The sequence below is a fragment of the Lacerta agilis genome, chromosome 2 (assembly GCF_009819535.1).
Source record: "Lacerta agilis isolate rLacAgi1 chromosome 2, rLacAgi1.pri, whole genome shotgun sequence".
Taxonomy (NCBI): Eukaryota; Metazoa; Chordata; class Lepidosauria; order Squamata; family Lacertidae; genus Lacerta; species Lacerta agilis.
Window position 1 is genome coordinate 73520068 of NC_046313.1, and position 15659 is coordinate 73535726.

At 41.8% G+C, this 15659-nt stretch overlaps 1 protein-coding gene across 2 annotated transcripts in view; it reads left to right on the top strand.

The window, feature by feature from the left end:
- ATP2B2 (ATPase plasma membrane Ca2+ transporting 2) overlaps positions 1-15659 on the top strand; it is a 197845-nt gene that overhangs the window by 82123 nt on the left and 100063 nt on the right. For both annotated transcript variants that reach the window (XM_033140769.1, XM_033140771.1), the window contains one exon: positions 14296-14493. In XM_033140769.1, the coding sequence (XP_032996660.1) occupies positions 14296-14493 (198 nt within the window). The remainder of the gene's footprint in view (positions 1-14295; positions 14494-15659) is intronic.

Here is a 15659-nt window from a genome sequence, read left to right on the forward strand (position 1 = left end):
CAAAATGTGTGATTATTTGTGTATATCCTGGCTCAGATGAGGTATGAACCAGTTCTAACCTCACATTAACAAAACTTATGGCAATGGTCTAGAGCAGAGGTGAGAGACCTGTGGCCTCCAGAGGTTGCTATATTACAATCCTACCATTTCTGGCCATTGACAATGATGGTTGGGGCCAATGGGAGTCCAACAACACTTGGGTGGAATTGACACACATGTTTAAAACATTGTGAAAATGCTTTTTTAAAAAAATCGTTCTGAAAAATGCATTGAATTTGCTATAGCTCACAGTTGCCATCTAGTGTCAGAATTGTATATTGCACTTTACAACACATTCAAATAGTTTTATTTGCACCTGTATAGCTAAGTCCTTGGAGTGCCACAAGTTCCCCATCCCAAGCTTGGTTGGTTGGTTGGTTCCCTGTTAGGCGCATTCATTTCTGCACCTGCACTTGTTTTCCTGTTCTTTCAAATATTATGTAACTCTCTGCACAGGTCTCCATTATAATCACTGATTCCCCAACATAGACAATGGAGGTATCACTGCATATACTGAAGTCTGGGTGTGAATCAGCATCTTTTCATTCAACCAGGAGCCATGATTTATCAACAGGTGCGAACAAAGAAGGCCCACTAAATTAATGTGATTTTACAAAGAAAAATAATCCAGGGAGCAATAGTCTTAATTGTGTATCCGAGACTCAAAATGAAAGAAGAAACAAAAAGATAGATCTGTGTATAATAAAACAAATCCACTGAAATCAGGGTTTTTGTAGCCATACATTTAGTTCAATAAGCTGGCATTTTTAATTATGAAGATTAACTTAGAAGCATCCTATTATATACTCTTCATAATTAATATGCATTAGCCTGCATTTTATTAAATTATAATGCATTCTGATTTATACAAGTTACGGGACAGGTACGTAGTAGATAAAGCAAATTGTCCTAGTGTTCATGTAATTGCCATCTAATTATTAGTTTTCCATTTATTGCAGAAAAAAGTGCCATGAAATCATGCTACATATTTCTACTTTTGTATTAGGTACCAATTTTAATATGCCCCAAATTATGTAAAATTATGTACATCCCATAACTATTATTGTTTAGTCACATACTTTTTGAGGAGGAACAGAACTGTACATCCTGTGCTCTGCTTAAAACATTTGGGAGTATTTTTTTGGAAAAATTTGTTATTACTTCAAAGATGATGATTTATTTATAGAGAAGTCTTTTAGATCTGCAGTAAGATACTGAATTTTTTAAGCAGGGTATGTGTCAGAAGCTAAATAATTAAGCTCAATGCCACTTCAGCATTTTATTTAAAATATTAAATATTGTATAAGGTATTTTTCCCAAAATAAACCAAACATTTACAGTGAGACTGGATTCATCCAGAAAATTCATGAATTCTGGAACCCAATAAGTATAGTGGATAGAGATTTGTAATGGAAACTAGAAGTACTGAGTTCATATTCCACTTAGCCATTGTGTAAACTTGAGCAAGTTGCTGGTTGTCACCCAATGTGCCTTCCGTAAAATGGGAACAACTGAAGTTTACTTTCTTGGGTGGCTGGGAGGTAGCAATAGCTGGCAAGTTGGTGTGTACAGTAATAGCAGCTGCTGCCCTTGATTTGCAAGCAGGCAAGAGGTTCTGTCTTTATTGGTGACCACCAGAGGGAAAGCGTTCTTGAAACCCACCTTATGAAACCGACTTGAATAGCATATACATGATAGTTGATGCTTCCATTTTTAAACTTTTACCTGATAATAAAAAATATTATAAACAAACCAAGATCCAATTCAAACTCTTCTTCTGACAGTGTAATATCCAGATTAGATTGGGACCTGAATAATAATTTGAATATGAACGACATAGAGTGCATTTGAAACAAATACTATCCAGAGTATGAGGATGAGGTGCTATTTGTTGTTAGTTGAGGAAAGCTTATATAATTATTTTTCTCTGAAATTTCTCTGGATTGTTATGAACTACATGTTTCTGAACTACATGTGGGATAAATCCAACCTCATATAACCAACATGCTTAACTCTCATGAATGCATGAAGGGGTTAAGAGCACAGAGTAAGCTGACCTGCCAGGCTTAGCTAGATCACACACCCTCACCTTGGGAGGAAGAGTTACCAAACTCTTTGTTCTCTCTCTTTCCACCATGTGAACCCAACCAGTATGCAACACACACACACACACACACACACACACACACACACACACACACACCCTGCCCATCTGGCTGGGTTTCCCCAGCCACTCTGGACAGCTCCCAATGGAATATTTAAAAAAAAACAATAAAACATCAAACATTAAAAACTTTCCTAAACAGGGCTGCCTTCAGATGTTTTCTAAAAGTCAGATAGTTGTTTATTTCCTTGACATCTGGTGGGAGGACATTCCACAGGGCAGACACCACTACTGAGAAGGCCCTCTGCCTGGTTCCCTGTAACTTCGCTTCTCGTAATGAGGGAACCACCAGAAGGCCTTTGACGCTGGACCTCAGTGTCCGGGCAGCCACATTCTGGATTAGTTGTAGTTTCCAAGTTACCTTCAACGGCAGCCCCACGTGTAAAACACATTGCAGTAGTCCAAGTGGGAGATAACCAGAGCATGTACTGCTCTGCTGTGACAGTGTGCAGGATATCTAAGCTGCCTGATTCAAGCTTAGACTGTGCGGCTTAAGCAAGCCATCTTTGTGTTTCTATACAAATAATGTGAAACTATCACCATTCTGAAACTTAGTTATGCTGCCTGTCTTTTATTGTTGTTGTATGGAAAAGCACATGAATCTGACCTTTGAAGAGCTTTAAGTAAACAAAAAAAAAATTAACTTGCCAAATGTGTGGTCTCTCTCTATGCTAAGGGAAGTGGGTAATTTTGGAAGCAGCTTAGAAGGGGATATTATAGGTCTAATAGCCTATATTTCCACGCTTTACTTTGCTGCATATTTTGTGATTTTAAATTTCTGCTGTGGTTTTCTCACCTAAGAGTACTTGTCCCAAACCTGGATCTAGACATCCAGGGAATTCTCATTTCTATTTTACCAAATGCAAATTACTTCACCATTGTGTATTTATTCAGTTGCATGCACACAATGGATTTAAAGCACATTGCTTTCCCCAAAAGAATCTTGAGAACTGTAGGTTGTTAAGTGTGCTGGGATTTGTAGCTCTGTGGAGGATAAACAACATTTCCTAAAATTCTTTCAGGGAAGTAATGAGCTTTAAATGTGTGGTGTGTACACAGTCTAGACTTTTTAAAGATTGCTACGCATGCACAATTTACCTTTGCTGCAGCTTTCTATCCTGTCATGTTTTCGCCCATCTAAGCCATTGAAATAATGCACACAATAATTTTGAGAATATGTTATGCACATGAGCACATCACTATGTGCATTTGTATTTTTATTTATAAGTGCTTAATATGCTCTTTCACAATCCTTTGAAATCTTGTGTTAGGAAGAAGTATATGCAAGAAGCCCTTGTTGTTTTTGTATTGCTGATGTTGTTTTTAAAAAGAGTAACTGAGACCTTAATGTTTCTCAAATCCAAAAGCTGTTGACACTAGAAGCACTTCCACTATATCTACAGAGCAGAGGGAGCCATTAAACTCCACTAATAGGTGGGCAATATGACTACTGTGACCCTTGCTTAACAGATCTGAACCAGAGTGCAGCTCTGGTTACTTTTAAAAATTGCTTCTGACCAGAAAGCCTTTTGCAGTGCTCCTTATCTCTGCAAATTTTGGAGCTCTGAATGTCTCTTTGTCAATTTGTCCATTTCCATTTTGTTGGAAAACCTACAACGTTCTGCCTGTAATTTCTTAGATCCAGTTTTTCCAAAATAAAAAACCCACATGCTATAATTATAGCTGCCCCTTGTAATTTAATGAACCACCAAAAGGCAATGCGGTTTTTGAGTCCTATGACATGCCCAGAAATTATTCAAGTGAACAATACCCATAAAAGGTGATAAATACTAAATAATGCCTTTGGAAAGCGCATGTTACTCAATGTTGGACTGCGGTGCAGGTCAGCTTGACCCTGGCTGCCAAGGTAGATGGTTGGCTTTTTTAAATGCATGTCTGAAATTTCCCTTAGAGTGGAAATTAACACTATCCTTGACTCCACAAATAGCCACAGATATATCTTTGCATTATTAGCATGTTACTTCTTCTATGGTTTCCTTTGGATGGATGAAATTACAACTGCTTACGCATATTAAGCTGTTGATAGTAAGAGGAATGACTTTTGCTTTCATGGGAACAGTTTTTGAAAAGGAACAGTTAAATTCTGTTGTTGTTCCTTCAATAAATACTGGCAAGCCAGGTACCTCTGTTTATGCAGCTGGCTATTCCTGCCTAAGTGGAGAACTTTACATTTTCTTTTAAGAACTTATGGGTTTATGGACGTATGTATGTTCTTCCTATTTTATTATTTCCCTATTTTTTTTAATTTTGTGTGTGTGTCTGTAATTTGTTAGTAAGAGGTGGAACTATTTGTAAAATGTAAGAAAAAACTAATAAAAAGCATTTTTTTTTTTTAAAAAAAGAACTTTACATTTGTCCCTATTGAAATTCATTTTGTTATGTAGTTTTGGCTCAGTTCTCCAGTCTGTTAAGGTCATCTTGAACTCTGATTTGGTCTTCTGTGCCATTGGCTATCCCTCCCAGTTTGGTGTCATCTGCAAATTTGCTGAGCATCCCCTCCATATTTTCATCCAAGTTGTTTATGCAAAGACTTCGGTGTATGATTAATTCTGTGTTGTTCTGCTTAGTTGACTGAGAGCCATGTGAATGCTGGAAAACAGTGACTCATTGTTGTAAAGAGTCTTTTCAAGGACAAACCAAGGGCATGAGAAGGTGCCTGATAAATTTAAGACCCCAGGCAGCTCCTGGACCGTTTCAGTTTCAAAAGTAAAAGATAGATTGATACAGCATGTTTAAATTAGCTTTATCTGTTCTGCTTTTAAAGCTGCCTGCTGTGAAACTGTTCCCAAATGTGTTTTTATAATACTGTATACAGGAAGCTGCAGGCTGAGTATTTTGGGTTGGATTCAGAGTAGTCCTTCTTTGAATGGAGGGGACATCCTTCCATTTGCAGAAGGGATACGCTGGGTCTGAAACTGAGTCAGGTGATCCAGCAGAAGCCACAGAAAGGAAAATGAAAATGAAAATAGGACTTTCACAAGAAAAATTCCCCTTGCATCCTTCTATATGGCTTCCTATACTGTTTCAGAGCAGATTTCTGGAGGACTACAGTGGTGAGGGGAAACTGGCAGAAGTGAGAAATCATCTTTCCCTCCTTATGGTTGTGAGAGAGATAGATATATGTGGATCTTGTGATTTTAAACTGATTTTATTGTTTTTGCGTGCCACCAAAAGAACAATTGTTATTGAAAGTTATATCAGGTTATATCGATATAAAATTAGGGCTGGATTCAACTAACCTGTTCTGTGACTAGCAGAAACCAGTGCAAGGGCTGCTAGTGCAACGGGACTCCTCCATTTTCCTACCCCTGTATGTCCCTCATACCTGGAGGGTTGAGAGAATCGCCAGAACATCATACAGGAAAGGGTGGAGATTGTTCCGTTGGGGGGGGTGGCTTTCAGAGAGGAGACAACCAGCACTATGCTGCATTCCACATGAAATATCAATGGTCCAAATATGGCAATGGTGAACACATACTATAGGGTTGCCATACATCTGGATTTTCCAGGACATGTCCTCTTTTTTTGGGGGGGGGTAAAATCTGGGTCCAGGGGGATTTTTTAAAAACTTGGCAAATTGTCCAGGTTTTTTTGTTTGGTAGGAGGCCAACCTCGGCGGTGGAGACAGGAGCCTTGTGGCCCTTGTCTTCTTCTCCTTTGGCCAGCAGAGGAGGTCAGCCCCGCTCCAGGAGGACACTGCCATCAAGAACCATGTTGGCCAGTGGGGCATGCCTGGGCAAGCAGGGTTGCTTTGCAGCTCCGTGGCACAGCCTGTTCCAGGCTGCAGAAGCAGAGGCACCTGCCCTGCATCGCTGCCACTCTTCCGCCATTGGGGCCTTTGCTCAACACCTTGTACTGGTACCATGGGTCTACCTCTGGACTCTCCGGGTCTACGCCCAAAGGCACATCATTTGAGAGGCCACTCCATCTGCATGCCGCCAAGACTCCCCAAGCCGTTGGGGCGCATCCCAGCTGCGGTGCCTGGCTCAGATCAAGCAGGGCAAGCGGCTGGAGAAGCATGCCTGGCACCAGAGCATGAAGGAGCAGGAACAGTGTGGGGAAAGGGCTTTCTCAGCCAGGATCTGGCATGCTCTAGTGGGACTTAGGTGTGTGGGGAAGCCCTGGCTGGTGGCAGGCCAAGGTGAGACCCTGGCGGTCTTGGCTTTCCCCATTTCATGGGCAAACGACAAGGTGCGGTTAACCCTAATTTTAGGGCCTTGGCCGCAGCCCTAGGACACACCTTCTTGGGGCAGTGAGGCACGAGTCCCCAGCAAGTCCCGCAGCCCCCCTGGCAGTCTGTGAAGGCAGGTGAGGGAAGCAGCGGTTGTGCCACCGGAGAGAGCAAACCCACCACCAGAAAGCTGTGGCTGTGAGCCAAGACCCACAAGGCACAGGAGAGGGAGTGTGGCAGCTCCTGGTGCTGCTTCCAGGAGCATCGATCCCCGGCAGCTAAGCCCCAGGAGCCTGTTGCTGCAGATTGGACACCCCCACCACCACCACCGCATTCCTATTGATGTGTAAATTGTTTTGTTTTGCTTTTGGTTGCTTGGATTGGTCTCCATTATTATTGTTGTTGTTGTTGTTGTTTATTGCTGGGCGAGTGCAGAGGAGACTGAAAATGGCAGGGAAAGCCTGAGAAAATGAGGGCTTCCCTTTAGGATGCTCCCCTAGCCCCCAGGAATGGCTTTGACCTCTGGATGTGGCAATAACCATCCTTATCCTTATTTTAATAAATTAAATTAAATTTAACAAACCTTCCCCCTCCTTTTTCAGTTTGTTTTTGCATTTTTACTCATCTCCTCCCCCCCCCTTTTCCTCTCGGGGGTGGGGAATCCCCTTCTTCCTTTAACTATATTCCCCCCCTTTTATTTTTATTTTTTACCTTCATTTCCATGTTTTATTTCCATTATTAAATATTTCCACAAACATTTTATCTTTTACTGTACCCACAGTATTACTACTATTTTGTTCTTCCTACTTCCTCCCCCCTCCCCCCCCCCCACTGGCCCACCTACAAATGAGTCCTGGCAAATCTGTCCTCTTTTTTATTTTTGCTCTTCAAAATATGGTAACCCTAACATATACTATATGTGTCACTATCATACGTGATTGTAGACACATACCTTTAAACACTTGTGTGGGAAGATCCTGCTTCCAGTTTCAGAGCTGCGTTGACTTGCCTACTGAAGCAGTGCACACCAAATGTGAGGTGAGATTTAATTAAAATTTGAAGATGCAGTGAAGTTTATTAATAGTAGTGATTATGTATGCACTCTTGCAGTTGATTACACACACACACACACACACACACACACACGCCTCATTGAGTTCAATGAAATACCAAGAACTACCAGAAACCGGTGTGGCTCAAAGGTGAACAAGAATTTATTGTGTGTACATTGCTGCCCTATTCAATATGGAGAAGATATGAATATGTAAAGCAGAGCATCTTCTGTTGGAATTGCTAGGAAGGTCTTGTGGGCAGGGGGACTTCATTCACCAGAGCTGGAACAAGGGCATATCCATAATATTTAGTAAAGGTTTCTGAAAGAATTATTATTCAGATGTTGGTTTTCTCTTTGTAGATGAAGCATAGTTAAGAATGGATGGCTGCATTAATTTTTTAAAAAAATGTTTATCCTTCAATGACACTGAGGCTGTAAATGAATAATGGCAGTTCAGGTTGAGAGGTTCTGTTACTGTATCCTTCAGCTCAGAAGCAGCATTAGACACAGAATGCTGCATTGCAGCTACATATTTAAATTATGGGTGGTGTTTTTAGCGTGTTTTAGTTTTTTCTTATTAAAAGCAGAGAATACTAAAGAATATGGCAAAGAAACAAATTTGACAAAGAAACGAAAAAGAGATACTGGCCAATACATGCAGGCAACACTATAATGTGGAGGGAAGGGGGGGGGATTCCAAATGCTACAGACAGAAGCAAGGCAAATCTTGTAGCTTCGTACCCCTAATGCACATACATAGAATTGTAGTATTGAGAGGGATCCCAGGGGTCATCTGTTGTTGTTTAGTCGTTTAGTCGTGTCCGACTCTTCGTGACCCCATGGACCAGAGCACGCCAGTCACTCCTGTCTTCCACTGCCTCCCGCAGTTTGGTCAGACTCATGTTGGTAGCTTCGAGAACACTGTCCAACCATCTCATCCTCTGTCATCCCCTTCTCCTTGTGCCCCCCATCTTTCCCAACATCAGGGTCTTTTCCAGGGAGTCTTCTCTTCTCATGAAGTGGCCAAAGTATTGGAGCCTCAGCTTCAGGGTCTGTCCTTCCAGTGAGCACGCAGGGCTTATTTCCTTAAGAATGGATAGGTTTGATCTTCTTGCAGTCCATAGGACTCTCAAGAGTCTCCTCCAGCACCATAATTCAAAAGCAGGGGACATCTTGTCCCATGCAATGCACAGGAATCTAAACTAAGGCATACATGTCAGATGACCATCCAACCTCCAAGGGAGGTCCACCACCTCCTAAGGGAGATTGTTCCACTGTCAAACAGCTCTTACTGTCAGAAAGTTCTTCCGGATGTTTAGCCAGAATCTCCTTTCTTGTGTAAACCAAATGGATTCAAGTTACAAGTGGGTTGCCATAGGATTCTGTCCAGGGCATATTGTTGATCAACATCTTTATAAGTGATATAGATGAAGGTATTTGGGAGGGGGGGGGTTGCTCATCAAATTAACAGCAAACTAGCCAATGCCGCAGAAGACAGAATCAGGATTCAAGATTACCTGAACAGATTGGAGAACTGGGCCCTAACTAACAAAATGAATTACACTAGGGACGAATGCAAGGTTATACACTTAGGCAGGAAGAACCAGCTGCACAAATGCAAGTTGTACACATGACAAGGACCTAGGGGTCTTAGTAGACCACCAGCTTAATATGTGTCAACAGTGTGATGCAGCAGCAACAAACACCATGCTGCTTCAACGGAAGTATAGTGTCACAACTGAGGAAAGTAGTCAAAGCTAAAGGTAAAGGGATCCCTGACCAATAGGTCCAGTCACGGACGACTCGTGGGTTGCGGTGCTCATCTTGCTTTATTGGCCAGGGGAGCTGGCGTACAGCTTCTGGGTCATGTGGCCAGCATGAATAAGCCATTTCTGGCAAACCAGAGCAGCACACGGAAACACCATTTACCTTCCCACCGGAGCGGTACCTATTTATCTACTTGCACTTTGACGTGCTTTTGAACTGCTAGGTTGGCAGGAGCAGGGACCGAACAACGGGAGCTCACCCTGTCACGGGGATTCGAACCACTGACCTTCTGATCAGCAAGCCCTAGGCTCTGTGGTTTAACCCACGGCGCCACCCGCTTCCTTAAGGAAAGTAGTGGTTCTGCTCTATTCTGCCTAGGTCAGACCACCCATGGGATGTTTACTTCTGATGTCTAGCAAGAGAGGTGTGTTCCTATCCTGACAGCCCACTGGGCAGGCCCAGGAACGAAGGAAGGAAGGAAAGAAAGAAGGAAGGAAGGAAAGAAAGAAAGAAAGAAAGAAAGAAAGAAAGAAAGAAAGAAAGAAAGAGAGGGGTGCAGATAAGGAGGTGACAGAAAGAGAAAGACACAAGCAGAGAAAAGATGACAGGAGAGGAGGAAAAATGTTGACCCCATACATTTTGATTCTGGTCTTGCCCACTGTTGACTTTGGCTCTACTTGCTGTTGGCAACTAGCTCCCAATAGATTACCCTGAGGAATGAAGCCCTTTGATGGAAGAAATGTTGCCCATCCCCAACATGAAGCAACACTTCAGATCCCACCATGATTTCATCATCTTTTCCCTGCCATTATATTATATTTCACCTTAATGCCTAGCAATCAGTTTAATAGGCTTTAAATTCAGTTGTTGGATTAAATATCTGTGAATTCTTCTGGCCACTACATCAGCATTGTAGGATTGGTGAGATCATTGTGCTTTGCATTGGGATTGCCTTCAGTTTAAGAGTGATAGTTCAAGGTGTGTGTGTGTGTGTGTATAAAATCTCCCTCAGTTATGCTTTTGCAAAAAGAAATCCATGCACATCATTTTGAAGGCATTTTCCTAAACAGCTTTTAAAACATGCTGTATCTACTAGCAGCTGGTCTTGTAAGTGTATTTCCATTTGGGTGGGGTAGGAGTCAATGACCAATTCAGAATTCCTTAAAGTACAGTATACACTTTAGCGTCTCATGAAATTGTGTTGTTTGTGTTACCCCAAACTGTTGCTGTGGAGTTGTTTATGCCAGGTTTTCCATGCAGCATCAAGAACTATTCAACGGATGGCTTTTTAAATGCACTGTATAGTAAACTGTTCAGTAGCTGGAGGGAGTGACAGAATAATTAATTATATTATGTCTTTTGCTTCTGTACGAGAGAGAGAGAGAGAGAGAGAGAGAGAGAGAGAGAGAGAGAGATTGAAAAAATAAGAGCAATGCTGAAATGTATTGCTCCAGTGAAGCCCCTGACTTACGCATCAAAGACATGAGTAAATTTAGTACACTATGCAGCACTGCAGGGAACAGTTTAAATCATTCAAAGTAATCATAATATTTCATCCTCCCACATAATTTCAAAACAGATTACAAAATAAAACTGTGCTGATGCTAGTAAGCCTTTATAAAATACTTGCCATGCATGTATATCACACTGTACAAAGACCCCATCTCCCTTTAAAGTATTTGGCAAATGAGTGATACAAGATTAAAAATAGATTAAAAATAGAAACACTGTTGTGTGTTACATAGAGTATCTGATAATGTCCACAAAACTATATTTTTATTTGGCACATGGTACTAAATACATAGCATCTATCTATCTATCATCTATCTATCTATCTATCGTCTGTCTATCTATCATCTATCTATCTCAGGGGTCAGCAAACTTTTTCAGCAGGAGGCCAGTCCACTGTCCCTCAGACCTTGTGGGGGGTGGTGGACTATATTTTTTTTTGGGGGGGGGAATGAATGAATTCCTATGCCCCACAAATACACACAGATGCATTTTAAATAAAAGCACACATTCTACTCATGAAAAAACACGCTGATTCTCGGACCGTCCGTGGGCCGGATTTAGAAGGCGATTGGGCCGGATCTGGCCCCTGCACCTTAGATTGCCTACCCATGATCTATCTATCTATCTATCCACCCACCGAAGGGCATGCGCGCGCACACACACACACACATACCAATCTTATGAGAGCAACCTTGTGAGGTAGGTTAGGCTGAGTGATAATAACTGGCCCAAAGTGAGCCTCATGGTTGCGTGGGGATTCAAACATGGAGATTCCCTGGCTCAGGCCTAGCCTGGCACTCAAACCACCACCACATACTGGGGTTTTTTTGTTTTTTGTTTTTTTGTTTTTTTGTGTATCTGGTGAATTGTCAAAATTTGCCAAGACTACAGTAGAGTGGCCCATGCTCTTGATCGTGACAGCTATACAAAATATTGACCTGAAGAATTATGATTGCAAATTGTGTTCAGCTCAGCCTGAAATAATTCTGAATTCAAGCACCCCATTTTTAATTACTAAGGGTGACTTTCGAGTTTTCTGGCATTTTTCAGGTGGTGAAGGTGTCAATGCGGGCTTGTGAAGGAGAGAAGTGTGTTGTCCATTCAGCTGCTGGAAACTGCAGAAGGGTCGAGTGCTCTAGCACTTGAGTCTTGCTTGTGGGGCTTCCCATAAGCATCTGCTCATCCACTCTGAGAACGGGATGCTGGACGAGATGTGCCCACTGGTTTTATCCAGCAGGGCTCTTCCATTCTTTTGTGCTTGGAATACGTTCCACACTTGCCTTGGGTGTTGAGAAATCTAAAGATAAAGCTCTCTCCTTACCTTACCTTACCTTTATCCCACACCCTCCATTGCTGTTTAAATTGAAATATTGGTTGTCTGGTGTATGTGGGTAGAAGCATAAGAGAAGATAAAGGGAGAGACACACAACTTTTAAAAGGCAAAAAAGGGACAGCTTTCTTTCTCCCTCATTTTCAAAGGAATCTGGGAGTAGGGCATACCGAAGGTAAACAAAAAAACCATAATGAAAAAGGCCTGGTGAAATTTGTTGTGTGTGTATGTGTGCGCACACTATGTATTTCTGCAGTTGTTGTAAATGGTACATACAGTAAATGTATGTACAGTACATGCATTTTTTTTAATCATACGAAAGAAAATCAAACTCCAAGCTCATATGTACTTCCGACAGTGCTAGTCTTACAGTACAGTGGTAGAATCAGAAAAATTTGCTAAAATGTATCCTTCCCAGATACTGTACAAGCTTATTCCCTGTTTCCTGCCACATGCTCTTCCCCAACCCATTGCTGCTCAAATCTTTCACATTTCTGCCTTTTATGTTTTCTCTGCTCCACACAGTATCCCATGTCACATAGTTAGTTAATTATGAGACAGATTCCCAGTTCACATTAAGCCATGAATTAACTGAATCTCAACGGATGCAAATGTATCAGTTTCTTATCTGAAAATGGAAGAATAATAGCATCTAAAATATGCAGTATGCGGGGATTAATAAACTAGAGTGTACATACAGTTTTCCAGGTTTAAAAAGTGTTGCGTAATGCTAAATAGAAAATAAGAGCTAGCATCTGATGATGGCTATTACTAGTGAAAAGCATTTCCACTTGTACAAGGTTTTGTACACAATTTTTGCCAATCCCTTATTTCTACTCTGCTACTCAAATAGCTCTTCCTAAGTATAGGATATTGCATGGAGGGCAGCAATTGGTATGGAAAGTCAGTAAAAAAATGTGTGTCTCACCTTGCAGAAGTTTTTTTTCTGCTAACCCAAATCCACCATTGGATGTGGCTCGAGGTTAGTTATTTCATCCAATATTATTTTCTGTGGCTTTCTCTCCTTTGCTATTGAGCCTTATACAGGGACTTTTGAATTATTTACATGCTGTAACGAATCAGCCCCAAGTCAGTGGATTTTCAGAAACCCCCAGTGTGTTAAGAGTTAGCATTCACTCTGTTTGAATGGCAGCTCACTCACGGGAGGCGGGACATTCTGCACTTTAAAAAGAGGGAGTGGCCATTGGTCAAGAGAGAAGAGGGAGGGAGTGGTGACTGGAAGAAGGTGGGTGTGGGGCCAGGATAGTGGTGGGTAGGTTAGGATAGGTTGAAGATGAGTATGTGATGCTGAAAGAAAGAGTTTACGCTGTAATGAAACTAAGCTTATAAACGATTGGATTACTGAAGCCGTTATGTTCTGAAAGAAATAAAGACTTGTTATTGTTGCGCTAAGAAAGTATCGTCGTTTATTTGGTCCAGCGAGTTATGTATGCTCATGAGGAGGTGAACTCAGGGAAAAGACAAAACTGACCTGCAGGGTGATAGTTTGTGTCTTGGAGTTTCACTCAGGAGGGGCTAGTGGGCGGAAACCTTGGTAATGCCACAGAGTTGCTAAGAGGGCTTAGCTAACTGATACAGTGGGGGATCTAGAGAGAGAGAGAGACCCTGAACTGTAGGCAAAGAGGAGTTTAACCCCTGAAGCCCAGAGCAGAGGATATAACCGGCCACGGCAGCTGGACAGGAAAACTCCCGTTACTAAGAGATTCCCAGATTATAAATAAAAGGGGATTGACATCACAGACGGACCTCAGAGGGACAGGTGGGGTGGATTGAAATTTGACCTGGAACACCTGATTAGAAATTCACTTAGTAACAAGGGGAGAGTGTGAAGGGGAGGTTCATCACACATGCCATTAATTTGTTCAATTAATCTATTTTGTTGTTGTTTCTGTTCTTCCCAATATTCTGTGTGATCACTAGATGAATGATACCCTTCTCTGTAAATTCCCTTTAGCAAATTAATTTTCTCTTTCAGTGTAGCCTAATAAAAAGTTGCTAAGGAACTGTATTCCTAAAACAGTTCTCTAAATATATAGAACTCTCTGTAATACATTAGCAGAATCTGATCTCACCAAAAGGGAATAGCAAAAGCAAAAGTCTAATAAGCCAAAAATGCTGTAATGAAAATCTGAAGTTGTACTTTGAAAATGCAGTTTATGTGGGTGTTAACATACTTGGCAGTCACTTTTAAACCGTTTTGTTTCATTTATTTATAGGATTGCCTGGCACTGCTGCTGACTTAGATAAAAGAAAGCTAATTTTTGGGAAAAACTTTATACCTCCAAAGAAGCCAAAAACTTTCTTACAGTTAGTCTGGGAAGCGTTACAGGATGTGACTCTTATCATTTTGGAAATAGCAGCCATCATATCTCTTGGGCTCTCATTTTACCATCCACCTGGAGAGGAAAATGAAGGTAAAACTATTTTCTTTACTAATTCTCACTTGGGTTAACTGCTTTTGATTATGCCATTTCCTCTAAACATTTAATATGAAGAAAATTATTTTAGCATATGTACAGTCCTTGAATTTTCTCTCAGTTTTTAACAACTATCCTAATGTCACCTCACCCCGGATGTGTTATGGATCTAACATCACAGAGAGGTATCCCTTAGTAGTAGTATTATTACTACACATATCATGCTTTTCAGCCCCATGGAACCTTCAGTGTGGGGTTCAATCCTATCCACTACGTTGTTTAACATCTACATGAAAGCGCTGGGTGGCGATATCTGGAGGTTCAGAGTGTGTTGTCAGCAGTATGCTGATGACACTCAGCACTATTCCTCATTTACATCTGCAAGTGAAGCAGTGGATGTGCTGGACCAGTGTCTTGCCTTGGTAATGGACTAGATGAGAGTCAACAAACTGAAACTCAATCCAGATAAGACTGAGGCACTGTTAGTAGGTGGTTCCCTAGACCGGATGCGTAGGAGATCACCTGGGTTACGTTTCTTCTGTAGGAGCAGGTTTGTAGCTTGGGGGTACTCCTGGATCCTTTGCTGTCGCTCGAGGTTCAGGTGGCCTCCGTGGCCCAGGGTGCCATCAGCTTCAGCTGGTGCCCCAGCTACATCCCTATCTGGTCAGGGATAGCCTAACTACTGTTGTCTGTGCTCTGGTAACCTCAAGGTTAGATTACTGCAATGCGTTATACATAGGGCTGCCTCTGAAGATGGTTTGGAAACTTCAGCAAGTGCAGAATTCATCAGCCAGGTTGTTCACCGGAGCAAGACAGTTTGAGCATATTACACCGATCCTGGTCTGACTGCACTGGCTACCAATTTGACTATAAAGCCTTAAACGGCTCAGGACTGCAATTCCTCAAGGACCACATCTTTCCATATGAACCTACCAGGAACCTATGATCATCTCCTGGGGCCCTTCTTTGTGTACCTCCTCCTCAAGAAGTCAGGAGGGTGGCAACATGAGAACAGGCCTTCTCTGCAGTGGCTCTCCATCTATGAAATGCTCTCCTCAGGAAAGTTCACCTGGCGCCTTCATTATACACATTTAGGTGCCAGGTGCCGTTTTAACCAGGTCTTTGGTTGATTTGATTGACATCCTATGCCTTTTAAAAATTTG